At 45.5% G+C, this 17940-nt stretch overlaps 1 protein-coding gene across 1 annotated transcript in view; it reads left to right on the top strand.

Annotated features, from left to right (window-relative positions):
• Nucleotides 1–4045: 4045 nt before the first annotated feature.
• SLCO4C1 (solute carrier organic anion transporter family member 4C1) overlaps nt 4046–17940 on the top strand; it is a 77025-nt gene continuing 63130 nt past the window's right edge. The window contains exon 1 of the mRNA XM_040421585.1: nt 4046–4609. Coding sequence (XP_040277519.1) covers nt 4201–4609 — 409 coding nt within the window. The 5' untranslated portion in view covers nt 4046–4200. The remainder of the gene's footprint in view (nt 4610–17940) is intronic.

Genomic DNA, 17940 nt, shown 5'->3' with positions numbered 1-17940 from the left:
ATGCCGTTGCCAAGGGCAACCGTCGGGAAGATAAAGAGGTGGAGAGAGTGCCTGTGTTTCTGGTGATAGTTTACAAGGTCTTAAAGGGTGCGCCTGGAGTGACCGTCCGGGAGAGGTCCGGACTCCAAGCCATGTAGTTTCCAGTAGCAATGGTTGCAGTGAGGAGTCTTCCGGTGGTCGTGGTACCAGGAACTCAGAGAAGGCTGGAGATCTCGGTAGAGGTGATCTTGGAATATCTTCACCTCCAGAGACTGCAGAATCCGCGACGTTATGCGGTAAGAACGTTCCTGTATTTATTGGGGCGGCAGACCCCGTGACAGTACGCCGACAACAGTTGCTATCTGCTGGGTCGGCAGGTCGTAAGTCCCAGAGGCAAGGAACTGTCACAAGGGGATGGGTCTCTGTGGAAACCACAGTGTCTGAACAGGCGGGTAAGCCTGTTGCGGTTGCTCCCTCGCGGGAATCTACAGGGGAGAAGGGTATTGTGTTGCCCAAAATGCCTGTGACCAAGGCTAGGCTCGGGGTTGTAAAAGTTATTGCCTATTGAAAACAATGGTGCTGATAAGGTGCAAAGCGATTGTGCCAAGTTTGCAGAAAGGCATAATGAAAAGGTGATGAGTGATGACAGGTGAAATATGCGATGATGGCATGCACTTCCCATTGCAGGATGTGGTCAGGGGAATAGCGCCCACGGGTGGAAAACATGTGAAGGATGCAGGGGTGCAGATAAATGTTGTGAGCACTGAGTGGAGCAATCCTACTCTGGTGAACGTGTAAGAAAGGGTAGCAGTCCTAGAGGGTGTACCACACATACCAGAGGTGGACATGCAGTCTCCACAGTGTTTTATGGTCAATAAAGTAATGTCCCAGGTAGGGATTAACTCGGCAGTGCCCCTAGAGGTCAGCGTTAATAATGACACGAGTGACATAGGCGATGTATGGGCTGTAACCATTAGCAACTCCGAGAGGGAAGCTACCAGGTCAAGGTATTGCGAAATTCAGGCGGTCACTAGTAGCGACCAGACGACAGTTATACCGGACGTGACGAGAGCTGAGTGGGGAGACGGCAGCCTAGTGTCTGAGACCCATACCCAGTACAGCTGCAATCCTGAAGATTTTTCTCTCTCCACACAGTCCCTAGATATGATAGAGAAGGGACTAGCTGTCTTCACAGAGTCACCGAAGAAGAATGCAGTAGACACAAAGTGCTTAAAGGGACCCTGGGTGGAACCCCCACAGGGTGGCAAAAAGAGAATGGTGATACTCCTACATCGGCTGCAGCAGAGCAGAGTGAAGAGCATCTGGAACAGGAGGCCCTCTCCATGGCTCGATCCCTTGAAAAAGCGCTTGAGGAGCGAGATGAATGTGAGAGGCTGAACAAGCAACTCAGAGCAGGGATGGAAGATATCATGAGCTCAGAAGATGATGTCGGGAAGAACGTCTATGAGTTGAAGAAGTCTAAGCCAGAGCCTGTTAAGAATGGGTCTGCAGATGGTGGTGCCGTGGTGCCGACTGAGGCAGAGAAGATGGAAGATCTTTCTGCTGAGCCCGCTCATACGGCTGATGTGAATGCAGAGACCAAGAGACTCGTGGCAATGAGTAGCCAGGACCTGGTCATGAAAGATGTTCCCTCTGCCGTCAGTGCCTTACAGAAAGCCAGCGGTCTGCTGGAGAAGAAATGCCAGGAGACAGACGACCAGCATGCAGATGGTGTCTACTACTTTGAGATAGCTCTCCTAGAGCCTAAACGATTGGGGAACAATATCCTGAGTGAACCTCTGGAAGGTTTGCCAGAAGGCAATGAGTCTGGTGAAGATCCTGATGTCCCCAGTGCCTCCAACCTTGATGAGAAGGAGGAGAAGTTAAGAATGCAAGGATATGATGCAATGTCCGTGAAGGATGAAAAGGCTAATAAAGTAAATGGAGACTCCAAAGAAATAGAGGCCGAAGAAGCTAAGGCCGAGGTCTTGAAATGGGAGAAATCCTTGGATGTTCCAGAGACTAAGATTAGGGCGGAAGGAGCGGCTGCCGAAGTGGGAAAAGCCACTGAAGACGCAGAAGACTCTGAAGCTGGCCCCAAACCCGAAGAAACCCATGCTGAGAATAATAGGAAAGTGGTCCAGATGCGTGGAAAAGGAGCGAGTCGTAATAAACCTGCTCTGCTAAAGGCGCCCCGCAAGGCAAAAGATAAAGGGTCGGGACACGACCATGACTGGGACCAGTTCTGTCAAGAGTCCTAGAAAGGGACGTGAGGGGCCTGTGCAGAAGCCAGGAAATATAAAAAGAGAGTACCTGCTCATGAGATGGGCAAGAAAACTCCAGAGGCCTTGTCAGCTCTGTAATAAACTCATGAGGGTGGCAAACAAAGTGCTGTTGTCCTGGGTCTGGCAGAATAAGGGGAAGACTGTAGGCCAGGTCAATGCCCGTTCACAAGCATCTGGATTTGATGCTAGTGTTCACCCCTACGGGCTTTAACAAAGGGGGGGTATGCGAGATAGTGACAGATCTCACAGAGGTGAGAGGCAAGGAAGGGGTGGATAGTGCAGTCCACACCCCTATTCCACCACAGGTGAGACCAGCTGGAGGTGCTGGGGCTGGCATAAAGCACCTCCCAGGGTGTCAGTCTAGGGGAAGGGGATTCTTTGTGCAACAGGGTCCTGCTGGAGGCTCTGGAAGAGTGGTCTCAGCTGGGAAGGCTGAGGGGCCACGGGGCTAGGTGCTAGCCGGAATGTTGGGGGACGCCGTGACGCCTGCGTGCAAGGGTCACAAGGCCGGAGTTGGGAGGACTACTAGGCCACACTCCCCCATAAAGGTACTGGACTTGAGACCGTGTGTGAACGGTGCTCTGTACAGTCAGGAGGCTGATGGACATTGGGCTGGGAAAGCCGCATGTTATGACCATGTGTGAACGGTGCTTTAAGTGAGTCAGGGTATGTTATGTTTAGTTAGAGCCCAGCCGGGCAGGTGATTATTTTGTATGATTTATGTTTGTTTTGCTGAGGTGCCAAATAAAGCAATGTTTGGACCTTAACTTCGTGTCTGGCGAAGATACTTGTGTGAATGACCCCCGGAGAAGAGCTAACTCCCCACACATCATAAGAGTAGTGATGAGTGGCAGGGGCAATATTCGAATTCGCGATATTTCGCGAATATTTGGGCGAATATTCGCCATATATTCGAGAATTCGCGAATTCATGATCTCTAGGCATTATTTTCTTATCGCATAAAATTTGCCTAAAGAATTCGCAAACAAATTCGCATGAACTGGTATTTAAAAAAAAATCGAATATTCGCGATTACGAATATATTTTGCAATATTCTAAATATTCGCGAATTCTCAAAGTATCGATATTCGCGATTAAAATTTGCAATTCGAATATTCGTGATCAAAACACGATATAAGAGAACTCCTTTAAACACGTGAATGCTTAACTCACTTGGAACCACAAGTCCAGGACAGCTCAGCAGCCATATTTTTTAAACTAATGTCTAATGATTGATATATTATTTTTGTAACTTCTAGAGTGCTGTATTTAATTTGCTCAAAATGAAATAGACTCAACAAATTGAATTACAGTAGGTAAAAAATTCATATCCATCTCTTTATCTTCCAGTTTATGGTGCAGCACTATTGAGCAATGAGCATACGAACATTCAGCTCACTTGGAAGCACAAGTCCCAGGACAGATGGGCAGCTATTTTTTTCTATTTAAGCAGGCATGACAAGAAATCTAGAGTGAAAGGAAAGAGGCTTCCATACCTCCCTACCGGTAATTACCTGTAATGCACAGTGCCAGTAACCTGCTGTGATCTTCGCTTACAACCCACAGATATGAGTAAATAATTAATAGGTGGAAGTTAAATGGGTATGGATTATACAATTTTTGCATTTGAATGGAGGTTAAATGAGATAAGTAGAAGAACTTCTGCTTTCTGTGCCAAAACTAGGGTGTTTCACAGAAAAGCAGCATGTGAGCTCACAGTCTATGAATACAGTGGATGTGCTTTGTGAAGGGAGGAGGAACAGGAGGAGGTGGAAGACAGGTACAGCAGGCGTTGTCTGCTCATGTGATCTATGCCCTCAGGTGGGAAGACAGGGACAGGTGAGATAAAGGGGTGGAAGGGGTGTTTTTTCACTGGCAGGTGAGTTCACCCCAAACTGCAGCCAAGAAAAAAAAAAAAGGTTTCTCCACCTTGCTTATGACTCAACACATGTCCGACCAAGATGATATTGTTTTGCTTCACTTGCCAAGCTGCAGAAGTACTTGTGCACCCTGCACAGATAACTTCTCAGGAGCACTGTTATCATTCCAAGGATCCTTCAAGAAGCTTCTGCCATCCACACACCCTAGGTTGGACCGTCAAGTGTATGTCATGGAAGGAGGCATAGACAACCCTGTATTTACCACTTTGGGTGAAGTGGGCTTACAGATCGTTGATAAAGAAATCAAGGTTAAAGATGGAGTGAAGGAATCACAGGCCCACCATATAGATGAAGAGTTCAAAGAGGGTCCATGTGGATGGGGCAAATTTACTCCGAGCTGTCTGCAGTGCTGTAACAATCCCAAGGGTTACCTTGTTATGTACAGTCTTCTGGCTGTTATGCAAGGTGAGTACTACAGAAATGGCATTCCTTTCTACAGCGTTCCCTGCTAGTCAGAGAGTCAGAGAAGTACAGTTGATCATTATTGTATGTATATGATACATTTCAGCCTTGTTGTTTATAACACATTTATTAGTCACTGGTTTATCAGTATTAAGATATATATATATATACTGTACTGTTACTATTTACTACATGACTATATTACACTTTGCTTTCTAACCTTAACATGTCTGCAGAATCACTATACTAGTGAGGAAACAATCTGCTTAGTTTTGAGTTTGGAGCTCTTGATACTAAAGAATTGTTAGTAAATATTGTGTTCCACAATTCAGCTGCTAATGAGGTTCCTTATGCCTATTGCACCTAAAAAGAAGTTCACTTTGAGATACTGTATGAGTTGGGACTCCAACCGATCACGGTAAAAGAGGCCCCCCCAGTTACCCCTGTGCTACTCAGCTGTCTCCGGCAGTCCCATAGATACGAATGAAGCTGCAGTGTGCATGCCTGACTTGCCACTCCATTCATGGGGGAGGGGCCCCACTGGGGCACAGGGTAAGAGGTCCCTATTCTTGTGATCATTGGGGGCCTCACTGTTCCCCCGCTCATGTAATAGTTATCCCCTATCACCACATGACTTGTTATCACCAGAATAACCCTTTTAGGCTACTTTCACACTTGCGTTCAGAGCGGATCCTTCTGGGGTCTCTGCCAAGGCGGATCCGCTCATATAATGCAGACTTGGGATCCGTTCAGAACGGATCCGTCTGCATTATATTGTAGAACAAATTCTAAGGGCTCTTTCACACTTGCGTTGTCCGGATCCGGCGTGTACTCCACTTGCCGGAATTACACTCCGGATCCGGAAAAACGCAAGTGAACTGAAAGCATTTGAAGACGGAACCGTCTTCAAAATGCTTTCAGTGTTACTATGGCAGCCAGGACACTATTAAAGTCCTGGTTGCCATAGTGGGAGTGGGGGAGCGGTATACTTACAGTCCGAGTCTCAAGACAGATAAAAGGTTGTTTGGACGGCACTCCTATGGTATATTTCCGGTGCTCAGCGGTAAAAATAGATACTTATAAAATATATATACACCGCGGCACTCGTATAATTAAATAGTAAATTGTACTTCTTTATTTTCCATCCAGGAAATTTAATAAATCAACACGGGCCAACGTTTCGGTCTCATCCCTAAACCTTGTTCACGACCTTAGTAAAGCGGACATCTGGTGTGCTGGATGGCTATGGGCCATAGCCATCCAGCACACCAGATGTCCGCTTTACTAAGGCCGTGAACAAGGTCTCGGGATGAGACCGAAACGTTGGCCCGTGTTGATTTATTACATTTCCTGGATGGAAAATAAAGAAGTACAATTTACTATTTAATTATACGAGTGCCGCGGTGTATATATATTTTATAAGTATCTATTTTTACCGCTGAGCACCGGAAATATACCATAGGAGTGCCGTCCAAACAACCTTTTATCTGTCTTGAGACTCAGGCTGTGGCTTTTTAGTATTGTTTCAAGATTGTACTTTGTAAAATTTTCATGTGATTATAAACATAATATTTATTTAGTCACATGTTGTTTTTCTATGTTTTTATAGCATATATGTACAGTTTTGCTTTTCACATTTTTGTTTTCGTGCATTATTTGATTGACTCAAGACTATTTTATTATATAGTTGGATAGGCATGGTCTGTTGAGCTTTTTTTTCTTTGATGTCTTGAGATGTTATACCACCTTTTCCTGCACACTTTTACTTGAGTGAGATTGGGATTTTTTTTTGCAGTTTTTTGAAAATCTGCAGTTTATAAATCTAACTTCCTGATAAATCATTCTCAACGAGCATAACCATGCCCACGTTACCACCAAGTTTTCAAAAGTGGACTGTGTGGTGTGAAAATACTAAATATCACAACACTTTTTCGCAAGAAAGCTCAAAAAGATGAAAATCATATTTTGCTACTTTTTAACTCTGAATTCTGGAGTTCATGGTTTGATAAATCCCCCCCCCCCCACGAGTCCTTTCCCAGACTCCCACCCATAACATAGAGTGAAGCCTCTCTAAAAGACCACTTCTTAGGGCTCATTCAGACGGCTGTATGAATGAGTCCGCATCCGTTCCGCAATTTTGCGGAACTGGTGCGGACCTATTAATTTCAATGGGGCCGCAAAAGATGCAGAATGCACACTGTGTGCTGTCCGCATCCGTGGATCCGTTCCGTGGCTCAGCTGAAAAGATAGAACATGTCCTATTCGTGTCCGCATGTCCTATTCTTGCGGACAAGAATAGGCATTTTCTATTACGGTTATGGCCATGTGCGGATCCGCAAAGCACTACAGCCGTCTGAATAGGCCCTTAGAGAAGACCACCCCCTTATCCAGACTAGATTGTCAGTTCCACCATTTATTATGCATACTGGCTATCTAAGAAAACCCCATTTCAATGCAATTTGGATAGTTATATCCAGTAAACCTTAACTTTAAATCCACTAAACTGTAAAGGCTGTATTACACAGCCCGATGTGCTTCCCTCCCGGCAATAGCCTGCTTGCTAGTGGAGGAGTTAGTTGCTATTACATCTCATGCTATTACATGCAGCAATCTATAGTGGTTTGCCAGCGACAGATATCTGCCGCCTGCAAATGATAATTTTTTAACATGTCAAAAGATATGGATTGCCCAGTGAACGAAGGTTTTCACGTTCATTGGGCAATCGGCGGCACTGCAAGATGATCGCTAATGAGCGTTCATACCAACACTCGTTAGTAATCATCTGCCGAGAAATCGGCAGTTGTAATACAGGTTTAAGACTTGAATCACCTTCATTGGAGGGGGAGGGGTTATTTCCCTAATTTAGATTATTTATATGTAGTAATTATGTAGTATTATATTTCCTAGAACTGCTACTATTAAAACTTTCAGTGGTGCAATAATGTGTACTTCCCCCAGTTAGTTCCTATGTTTGGTGTTGATACTCATATTCCCAGTGTTTCACAAGTTTAGAAGTGACCTATTGATCTACATAATATCCACCTTAGGTATATTTCATTATTTGTTGCTGTTGGCCATACTGTGTATGAAAAGTGCATCTTTTGCACAATTAACCTGGTTTTGCCCATTTACCATGAAACAAACAGAGTTATGACAATATGACAGTGGTACTGTTTTCAGCTGAAGGATTATAGCTTTAAGGTCGTTGTCCCATTAAGACAACTTATCACCAATCAACAAGTTAGGGGATAAGTGTCTGGTTGGCAGGGATCCAAAAGCTGGGACCCCTGCTGATCATAAGAATGAGGACTGGTTCTTCCTGTTTGAATGGAATGCACACATGCCCACTTCTCCATTCAACTCCTTAGTACTGCTGGAGATAGCTTCGAGCTTGTACTAGACTGTCTCCGGCAACACAGTATAGCTGAATGCAGCTGTGACCGCTGCTCCATTCAAAACAGAGAGCACAAGCCCCCATTCTCATGCATGTTGGGGACCCCAGAGGTCAGACCCCCGACGATCAGACACATCTTTTATCCTGTTAAAGGATAAGTTGTCTTCATAGGACATCCCCTTTAAGGAACATTTTAATAGAAGTCTATTTAAGAATGTCTACATATAGAGCGTTTCCAGACAAGGAATGTACCAGTTGGTGATTTTTTTTCCACTTTTCTAGTGTTGGGAATAAAGATGTTATGCATAAAAACCTTATGTAGATTGGGTTCACACAGACAGTAGTTTTTTTTTTATGCTGTTTATGTCTTTTTTAACATGCGTTTTTAGTTGTGTGGATTACTTGTTCCCATGACATTTTTTTTTTAAATGCAGTATGCTGTAGCAATGGAGTTTTCCCCTTTCACTGTAAAGAAAAACACCTAAAAAATGCAATTCATGTATGTTATAAAAAAAAAAACTCTGAAGAACACCATAAAAAATGAAGGTGACCTCATCCATTTTACAAGCATTTTTTAGCGGTAAAGAAAGGCTGAGGCAAATTTATGTGTAAAAGAGACCTTATAAATCTCCTGCCATTTTTACTGACACAATTTAAGGCTACTGTACCTGCACACATGAATATATTTGCTTCAGATTTTCCATGTGCATTTGCATGTGGAGTTCACTACATTTGTGCAACTAATCTGCATTACTTGTGAATTTTGTAGCGGATTTTGGTGCAGATTTGTCCCAGATTCTAAGGGTCCTTTCACACTAACGTTTTTCTTTTCCGGCACTGAGTTCCGTCAAAAGGGCTCAATGCCGGAAAAGAACTGATCAGTTTTATCCCCATGCATTCTGAATGGAGAGTAATCCGTTCAGGATGCATAAGGATGTCTTCCGTTCAGTCATTTTGACTGATCAGGCAAAAGAGAAAACCGTAGCATGCTACGGTTTTATCTCCGGCGAAAAAAAAATGACGACTTGCCTGAATCCGGCATTTTTTTTCATAGGAATGTATTATTGGAAAATACTGGTATGCAGGATCCGTCCTTCCGGTCTGCGCATGCACAGACCGAAAAAAAAGTGAAAAAAATAAATGCCGGATCCGTTTTGCCGGATGACACCGGAAAGACGGATCCGGCATTTCAATGGATTTTTTGGACTGATCAGGCATAAGTCAGACAGTGATGTTGGATGAGAGGGACTGGCTCACGATCTCTGTTCTAGTTCCTCCCAAAGGAATTTGATGGGGTTGAGGTCGTGGCTCTATGCAGGCCAGTCAAGTTCTTCCACAACAAACTCCCCCACCCAAGCTTTTATGGACCTTACTTTGTGCACTGGGGCACAGTCCTGTTGGAACAGAAAAGAGCTGTTCCCAAACTGTTCCCACAAAGTTCGAAGTATACAATTGCCCAAAATTGGTATTCCGGTCTTGGTATTCCGAACCATTAAAGGGGTTGTCCCAAGCATAGCCACTGAGTTATTCAATAAAATGTATTTGTATAGAGCCACTTGCTCTTTGTTCTTTTCCTTATTTCTTGGTCCAGCTCACTGAGATGGCCGCACATGCTCAGTCTCATCCTTCAGCTGCCTCCTGAGCTGTGATAGGGAGAGCTGAGACACGCCTCCTGAGCTGTGATAGGGGGAGCTGAGACACGCCCCCTCAGCTGCAGCAGAAAAGACACTCCTCTTGAGCTTCCAGCTTGATATAAATATAGAAGAGCAATGAATGGAGATCTGTGGATCCATGTGAGGTGCAGGGCTGGTTCTAGCGTTCTTAGAAAGAGATTGTCATGTACTATATGATGTCAGATTTTAATGTTTTACATTAATCATGGGATAACCCCTTTAAGATTTATCTTCACTGGAATTAAGGTTTCTAGCCCAACCCCTGAAAAACGACCCCATAGCATTATCATTCCTACACCAAACTTTACAGTTGGCACAATGCAGTCAGACAGGTAACGTCCTGTCATTTACCAAATAAAGATTTTTTTCCATCGGACTGTCTAAAAGAGAATTGTGATTTGTCACTCTGCAGAACACATTTCCATTGGTCCAGAGTCCAGTGGCAATGTGCTCTATGCCAATCATCCGACACTTGCCATTGTGCATAAACCTCTCGGTGCACAGTTTTTGTGCTGATATTAATAACAGAGGAGGTCTCCAGTTATTGTGTCAGCCGAACGTTGGAAACTTTTATGTACTATGCGGGTCATTTATCAATCTGGTGTAAAGTAGAACTGGCTTAAAGGATAACTGTCTTATTTTAACTCAAAATGCAATTTTCACATATGTAGTTACTAGTGAGGTGATAATCCATAATCACAATTTTTTTTCCTCACATGACCCATATTTAAGAAGATTCCGTCCATAGCAACCGTTCTTCACCAGACTTCATTCTGCCTCTCCTCTCAAGATGGCCGCCGATGCCGCCCGCCTTCCCTCACTACCTAAAATGCATTGTGCTTATCTCGGGAACGCGCTGCCTCAACTCAACCAATCGGAGTTGTCCACACTTCAACACTCCCTCTTCCTCCTGAGAGCCCATACGTTTTAGCAAGTGGCTGTATTGCTGTGCATCATTTCAGCCTGGACACATAAAAAGATCTCCCTCCCTCTGTTATGAAGAATCCGGACTCTGCCACAGCAGCACAGCGCCAAAAGGAAAGGGTGGACAGGGGAGCTCCCTCACTGTTAACCCCTTCCATACAGCGGTCCCTACAGACCGCCGCAAGGTAGGGGTTAAACGGCAGACATCCACTGATGTCGGCTGATACAGTAGATTGTCAGCTGTATGTTACAGCTGACAATCTACTAAACCGCTCGGCCATCCTGTTCAATTGCGGGGAAGAGGAGGGGTGGGGGGATGGACTGCCTCCCTGTCTGAAATAATAATTTTCTCCGGCTCGTGCATCCTGAAGGGGAGATCCGGGCACAGAAACTAGAAACACAGCAGCACGGCCCGGATCTCCTCAACACTCACTGAGGAGATCCGAGCCGCGCTGCTGAACGTCAGTGCAGGGGTTTATGTATATTTCCTTTTTTTTACACTTGTGGCTGGGTACCTGGTGTAATGCTTAGTAGAACGTGATTTACAGCTCTCTATGCAGGAAGTAACTTCCGGGTTTAGACGGGAGCGAGCACGCAGGGTGCGGGACTGCCCACTTCTACGTCCTCCGTCTTCTGTATGAAGAAGCTGGGAGACGAAGGACACCTAACAACGCTCTTTTAGCGGCAAAGCTAGAATGCCAGAGGGAGGACCGAACATGCAGGAATTACATGGTAATTTAATACCTAGCCAAAAGTATAAACTAGGGCACTAATGTAAACGAATGAGACAAATCCAATTATCTAAAAAAAATATATGACAGTTTATCCTTAAGTTCACCTTTCATTTTTCACAGCTCCTTTGGAAATGAAAAGTGGAATCTGATTGGTTACTATGGGCAACTAAGACAGTTCTACTTACACTAGTTTGACAAATTCTCTCCCTATGTGCCTCAGCTCTTGACAACCCCAGCCTGTGGCTTTACGTGGTCTACAACTTCATTAAGAGAGAGAGCTGAGCGGCACACCTCTAGAGTGAAGGCGGTGCTCAGTGGCAAAACTGGATTCTCATAGATTTGGAAAAGACCACGGCACGCTGAGTTCTGTTGTATAAACTTCTTATTTTATCCATCTGAAAAAAGTTTATGATTAGCCACTGGTCAACATTTTGGTTTAACCTAGACCTTGTTCACGTCCTGGTATGTATATAGACAAGAGTAAAGAACATCAATGGGAAGGAGTTGTTCGGGATACATTCGAAAAAAGATAATAAGTAATAATTATAAGACGTAACATGATTGTATAGCGGAGATTATAATATGATTATACATAATGAGGAACATGATTGTTGCATTGTAGAGAAATTCACAGAGCAGTGGATGATTGGTGCGCGATGGTGATATCATGTAAGGTAAGTTAATAGGATATCCCAGGGTAATAAGCTTGAAACACTCTTTGAGCAAGATGATGGAGGTGATGAAGATCCCTGTGCGTTCGACATGGACATAGTACATCAGCAGGTAAGTATCATAAATACCATATTTTCCGGCGTATAAGATTTTTAACACATGAAAATCTTCTCAAAAGTCGGGTGTCGTCTTATAAGCCGGTATACGGCGTACTGAAACTTACTTCCTAGCCGGACTGGAGAAGCTGTCCTTCTCCAGCTTCAGGGACAGGCGCCCTCTAGCTGAGCCACCATGCGCTGTATCCCGGCCAGCCGCTCTGAAGCAGCCCCCTTTCCCTGCTCTGTGGTTTTCTCATGCCGGCAGTATCACATTGCGTACTACAGCTCAGATCGTCTTGGAGACAGAGAGGGCTGGGCAGCCAGGGAAAGCTGCCCCACCCAATCCAAGCAAGCTTTGTATGCAGTGTGCACAGAAAATACTGGTACATCGCTGTCACGGATGGTGTACAGGAAACAAGATGATACAAATAACAAATGATGACTCACTGGATCCACAACTAAGGAACATAAAGGGAGACCCCTGCAATCGACCTGCCGCTCTCCCTTAATGCTCAGCCTATGCGACCACTCTAAAGGTGAATGGGCGCATATCCACGTACCTCGGCTATCTTAACCTGAAGGCCCTACAATAGTGAGGGGACAACGACCACCGGCTCCCTACACAGACACGGAGGGAGTCAGGGTCACCTGGATCCAGACAACAGAAAATCATAAATACAAAACAGCACTTATCTGAAGACGGCTGGGAGCTGGGAGCTGGGAGCTGAAGTCAGCATGCACACTCATTCCAGGAAGTAGTATCAGCCACACCCAACTACCTTATGGGGGAGAATATAAAGGGTGTAATGAGTCTGACTGCATGACAGCTGAGATAGCCTAACGAGGTGAGGAACAGAAACCAAAACAAAGAAACTCAAGGGGGAGGATCTGAACGGCTCCTGTCAGAGCCTCTCACTGTCTGCTTGTGACAGTACCCCTCCCTCTAGGAGTGGGACTCCGGACACTCAGGGCCCACCTTCTCAGGATGGGACCTATGGAAAGCCCTGATGAGGCGAGAGGCCTTAATGTCCGTCACTGGGAGCCACATCCTCTCCTCAGGACCATAACCCTCCCAATGAACGAGGTACTGGAGGGAACCGCGGACAAGACGAGAATCCACAATCCTAGAGACCTGAAATTCAAGATTCCCATCAACCATAATCGGAGGAGGAGGCAAAGGAGAAGGTACAATAGGTTGAACATAAGGTTTCAATAAGGACTTATGGAAAACATTATGGATCTTCCAAGTCTGAGGAAGATCAAGACGGTAGGCAACAGGATTGATAACAGACAGGATCTTGTAAGGCCCAATAAACCTAGGACCCAACTTCCAGGAGGGAACCTTCAATTTGATATTCTTGGTAGACAGCCACACCAAATCACCAACATTCAGGTCCGGACCAGGCATACGTCTCTTATCCGCCACACGCTTATATCTCTCACTCATATTCTTTAGATTATCCTGAATATTTTGCCAAATAGATGACAAAGACGAGGAGAATCTGTCCTCATCAGGCAAACCAGAAGAGCCCTCTCCAGAGAAAGTCCCAAACTGCGGATGAAACCCATATGCACCGAAAAATGGTGACTTATCAGAGGACTCCTGACGACGGTTATTTAAAGCAAACTCAGCAAGGGACAAAAACGAACACCAATCCTCCTGATTCTCCGCCACAAAACAGCGCAGATATGTCTCCAGATTCTGATTGACACGCTCTGTCTGGCCATTTGACTGCGGATGGAAAGCAGAAGAGAATGACAAGCGAACCCCCAAGCGAGAACAGAAAGCCTTCCAGAATCTGGAAACAAACTGCGTGCCCCTATCAGAGACTATGTCAGAAGGAATCCCATGCAATTTGACAATGTGGTCAACAAATGCCTGCGCCAGCGTCTTAGCATTGGGCAAACCGGGAAAAGGGATAAAGTGCACCATTTTGCTAAAACGGTCCACCACCACCAGAATCACAGACTTCCCCAGGAACGAGGCAAGTCCGTTATGAAGTCCATGGACAGATGTGTCCAAGGACGGGAAGGAATGGGCAAAGGAAGGAGAGGACCTGATGGCCGTGAGTGAGGGACCTTGGCACGAGCGCAAGTCTCGCAAGCTGCCACAAAACCCTCAACTGACTTACGAAGCGCAGGCCACCAGAATCTCCGAGCAATGAGATCCAGTGTGGCTCTTGTCCCCGGGTGCCCAGCAAGGACCGTATCATGGTGTTCTTTAAAAATCTTGTGTCTCAAAGCGAGAGGCACAAACAACCTCCCAGGAGGACAAAGATCAGGAGCTTCTGACTGGGCTGCCTGCACCTCTGCCTCCAATTCAGGAAAAAGAGCAGAGACCACCACACCTTCAGCTAAAATGGGACCCGGGTCTTCAAAATTCCCACCTCCCGGGAAACAACGTGACAGGGCATCTGCCTTCACATTCTTAACCCCAGGGCGGAACGTAACAACAAAATTAAACCTTGAAAAGAACAAAGACCATCTGGCCTGTCTCGGGTTCAGACGCTTGGCTGACTCCAAGTAGGCCAGATTTTTATGGTCAGTAAACACGGTAATAGGGTGTCTGGCTCCCTCTAGCCAATGGCGCCATTCCTCAAAAGCCAACTTGATGGCCAACAATTCCCTATCTCCCACATCATAATTTCTCTCTGCGGAGGAGAGCTTCTTTGAGAAAAAGGCACACGGTTGCCATTTGGCAGGAGAGGAACCCTGAGACAAGACCGCCCCCACCCCCACCTCAGAAGCATCAACCTCAACTATGAAGGGTAAGGAAACATCAGGTTGTACTAGGATGGGAGCGGAAGCAAAACTCTCCTTGATATCAGAAAAGGCCTTACGCGCCTCTACCGACCAGGAAGAAAAATCTACCCCCTTTCTGGTCATATCCGTGAGTGGTTTAACAACAGAGGAATAATTCAAAATAAATTTCCTGTAATAATTAGCAAAGCCCAAAAAACGCATCAGCGCCTTCTGATTCTCAGGAAGCTCCCACTCAAGCACAGCGCGGACCTTCTCGGGGTCCATGCGAAAACCAGAAGCGGAGACAAGAAACCCCAGAAATTGGATCTCTGGAACCGCAAACACACATTTTTCCAGTTTCGCGTATAATTTATTCTCCCGCAGGATGAGTAAGACCTGACATAAGTGTTCCTTATGAGTTTTGAAATCAGGAGAAAAAATCAAAATGTCATCCAAATACACTAATACAAATTTTCCCATTAAATGATGAAAAATGCTGTTGACGAAATGCTGAAAAACGGCTGGGGCATTCATCAAACCAAAAGGCATAACTAAATTCTCAAAATGGCCCTCAGGGGTATTGAAAGCCGTCTTCCATTCGTCTCCTTCTCTGACCCTAACCAGGTTGTATGCCCCTCTTAGGTCTAATTTGGAAAAGACTTTCGCCCCAACAACCTGGTTAAACAAATCTGGGATTAAAGGAAGCGGATACGGATCACGAATAGTGATACTGTTCAGCTCCCTGAAATCCAGACAAGGTCTTAAAGAACCATCTTTTTTCTTAACAAAGAAAAAACCAGCCGCAACAGGTGACTTTGAGGGTCGTATGTGTCCTTTTCTCAGACTCTCAGAGATATAAGCACACATCGCGACCCTCTCAGGTTGGGAAAGATTGTATAAACGAGATTTAGGCAGCTTGGCACCTGGGATGAGATCAATAGGGCAATCATACTCCCTGTGCGGAGGCAAATCCTGAACTCCACTCTCAGAGAAAACATCCAAAAATTCAGAGAGGAAAGGTGGTACAGTTTTAGTAGAAACCTCAGAAATAGATGTTATGAGGCAATTCTCTCTGCAAAAGTCACTCCAACCATTTATTTGCCTCGCTGGCCAATCAATGGTGGGGTTATGTTTAGAGAGCCAGGGTAGCCCCAACACTAGAGGAGTAGGCAAACCGCTAAGGACGAAACATGACACATCCTTAACATGAGTATCATTCACAATTAAACGGATATTGTGAACTATGCCCTTTAATGATTTCTGAGAAAGTGGAGCTGAATCAATAGAAAAAACAGGAATATTTTTTCGCAAAGTGCAAACCTGGAAACCATGAGTTATTGCAAATTGGTTATCAATGAGGTTGACAGCTGCTCCACTATCCACAAAAATCTCACAAAAAATGCTCTTGCTCTCTAGCGCCACCCTAGCAGGCAGGACAAAACGGGAACTACAAGCAAAAGACAATTCTTCAATTTCCGCCTCAACCCTGCCAATAGTAACAGATGGAATATTCTTAAAAGATTTCCTCCTTTTTGTCTCTTTATTACTCCCAGAAAACTGCCTGAATCTCCTAGAGGGACAAACATTTGCCAGATGATTTATACCTCCACAACAAAAGCAAACCCTCCCCTGCGGGCTGAATCCTCTATTGTCAGAGGCAATCAACCCCAGCTGCATGGGCTCCTGCTCAGAAGGGGCTGACAGCGACTGAGACCCCTGTGCACAGAATGACACCGGTGCACTGTCCCGGGACTGAGCATGACAAGAAGGAGAAATCTCTCCTCTTTCTCTAAGACGCCTGTCAATACGAACAGCCTGAGACATAGCAGAATTCAAGGAGGTAGGTCTTTCATGAAAGGCAAATGCATCTTTCAATCCCTCAGAAAGACCATAGCAAAATTGACTTCGGAGTGCAGCATCATTCCAACCCGTATCTGCTGCCCATCTCCGAAATTCTGAGCAGTATATCTCTGCGGATTGTTTACCCTGGCATAACAGACGTAGTCTAGACTCAGCCAGAGCAATACGATCCGGATCATCATATATCTGACCCAGGGCTAAAAAGAATTCATCCACTGAACGGAGGGGTTGTGCCCCCTCCGGCAGGGAAAAGGCCCAGGACTGAGCATTACCCCTGAGCAGCGATATAATGATCCCCACCCTCCGTTCTTCATCACCGGAAGAATGGGGAAGAAGGCGAAAATGGAGTTTGCAAGCCTCTCTAAAACGTACAAAATTCTCACTACCCCCCGGAAAACGTATCCGGGAGCGAAATCTTAGGCCTCAGCACAAACTCCATGAACGCAAGCTGAACCGGTCACTTTGAAACTGAGAAAAAGTCTTACGGAGATCAGCTACCTCCAATGAAAGACCCTGGAAGCGTTCAGCCAAAAGTGAAACCGGATCCATGCTTGAGACGGGTTTTGGTTGGCTGATAATGTCACGGATGGTGTACAGGAAACAAGATGATACAAATAACAAATGATGACTCACTGGATCCACAACTAAGGAACATAAAGGGGAGACCCCTGCAATCGACCTGCCGCTCTCCCCTTAATGCTCAGCCTATGCGACCACTCTAAAGGTGAATGGGCGCATATCCACGTACCTCGGCTATCTTAACCTGAAGGCCCTACAATAGTGAGGGGACACGACCACCGGCTCCCTACACAGACACGGAGGGAGTCAGGGTCACCTGGATCCAGACAACAGAAAATCATAAATACAAAACAGCACTTATCTGAAGACGGCTGGGAGCTGGGAGCTGGGAGCTGGGAGCTGGGAGCTGGGAGCTGAAGTCAGCATGCACACTCATTCCAGGAAGTAGTATCAGCCACACCCAACTACCTTATGGGGGAGAATATAAAGGGAGGTAATGAGTCTGACTGCATGACAGCTGAGATAGCCTAACGAGGTGAGGAACAGAAACCAAAACAAAGAAACTCAAGGGGGAGGATCTGAACGGCTCCTGTCAGAGCCTCTCAGCTGTCTGCTTGTGACAATCGCTTGCCGTGATTGGCTGGTTGTTGTATACTGGGTTGGATTGGCGATTCTGAGGGAAGGCAGGAGGAAGCATGAGCATCTGCACTTCAGCCAC

Source organism: Bufo bufo, chromosome 2, assembly GCF_905171765.1.
Source record: "Bufo bufo chromosome 2, aBufBuf1.1, whole genome shotgun sequence".
NCBI classification, from domain to species: Eukaryota; Metazoa; Chordata; class Amphibia; order Anura; family Bufonidae; genus Bufo; species Bufo bufo.
This window is presented reverse-complemented; position numbering and strand designations above follow the sequence as displayed.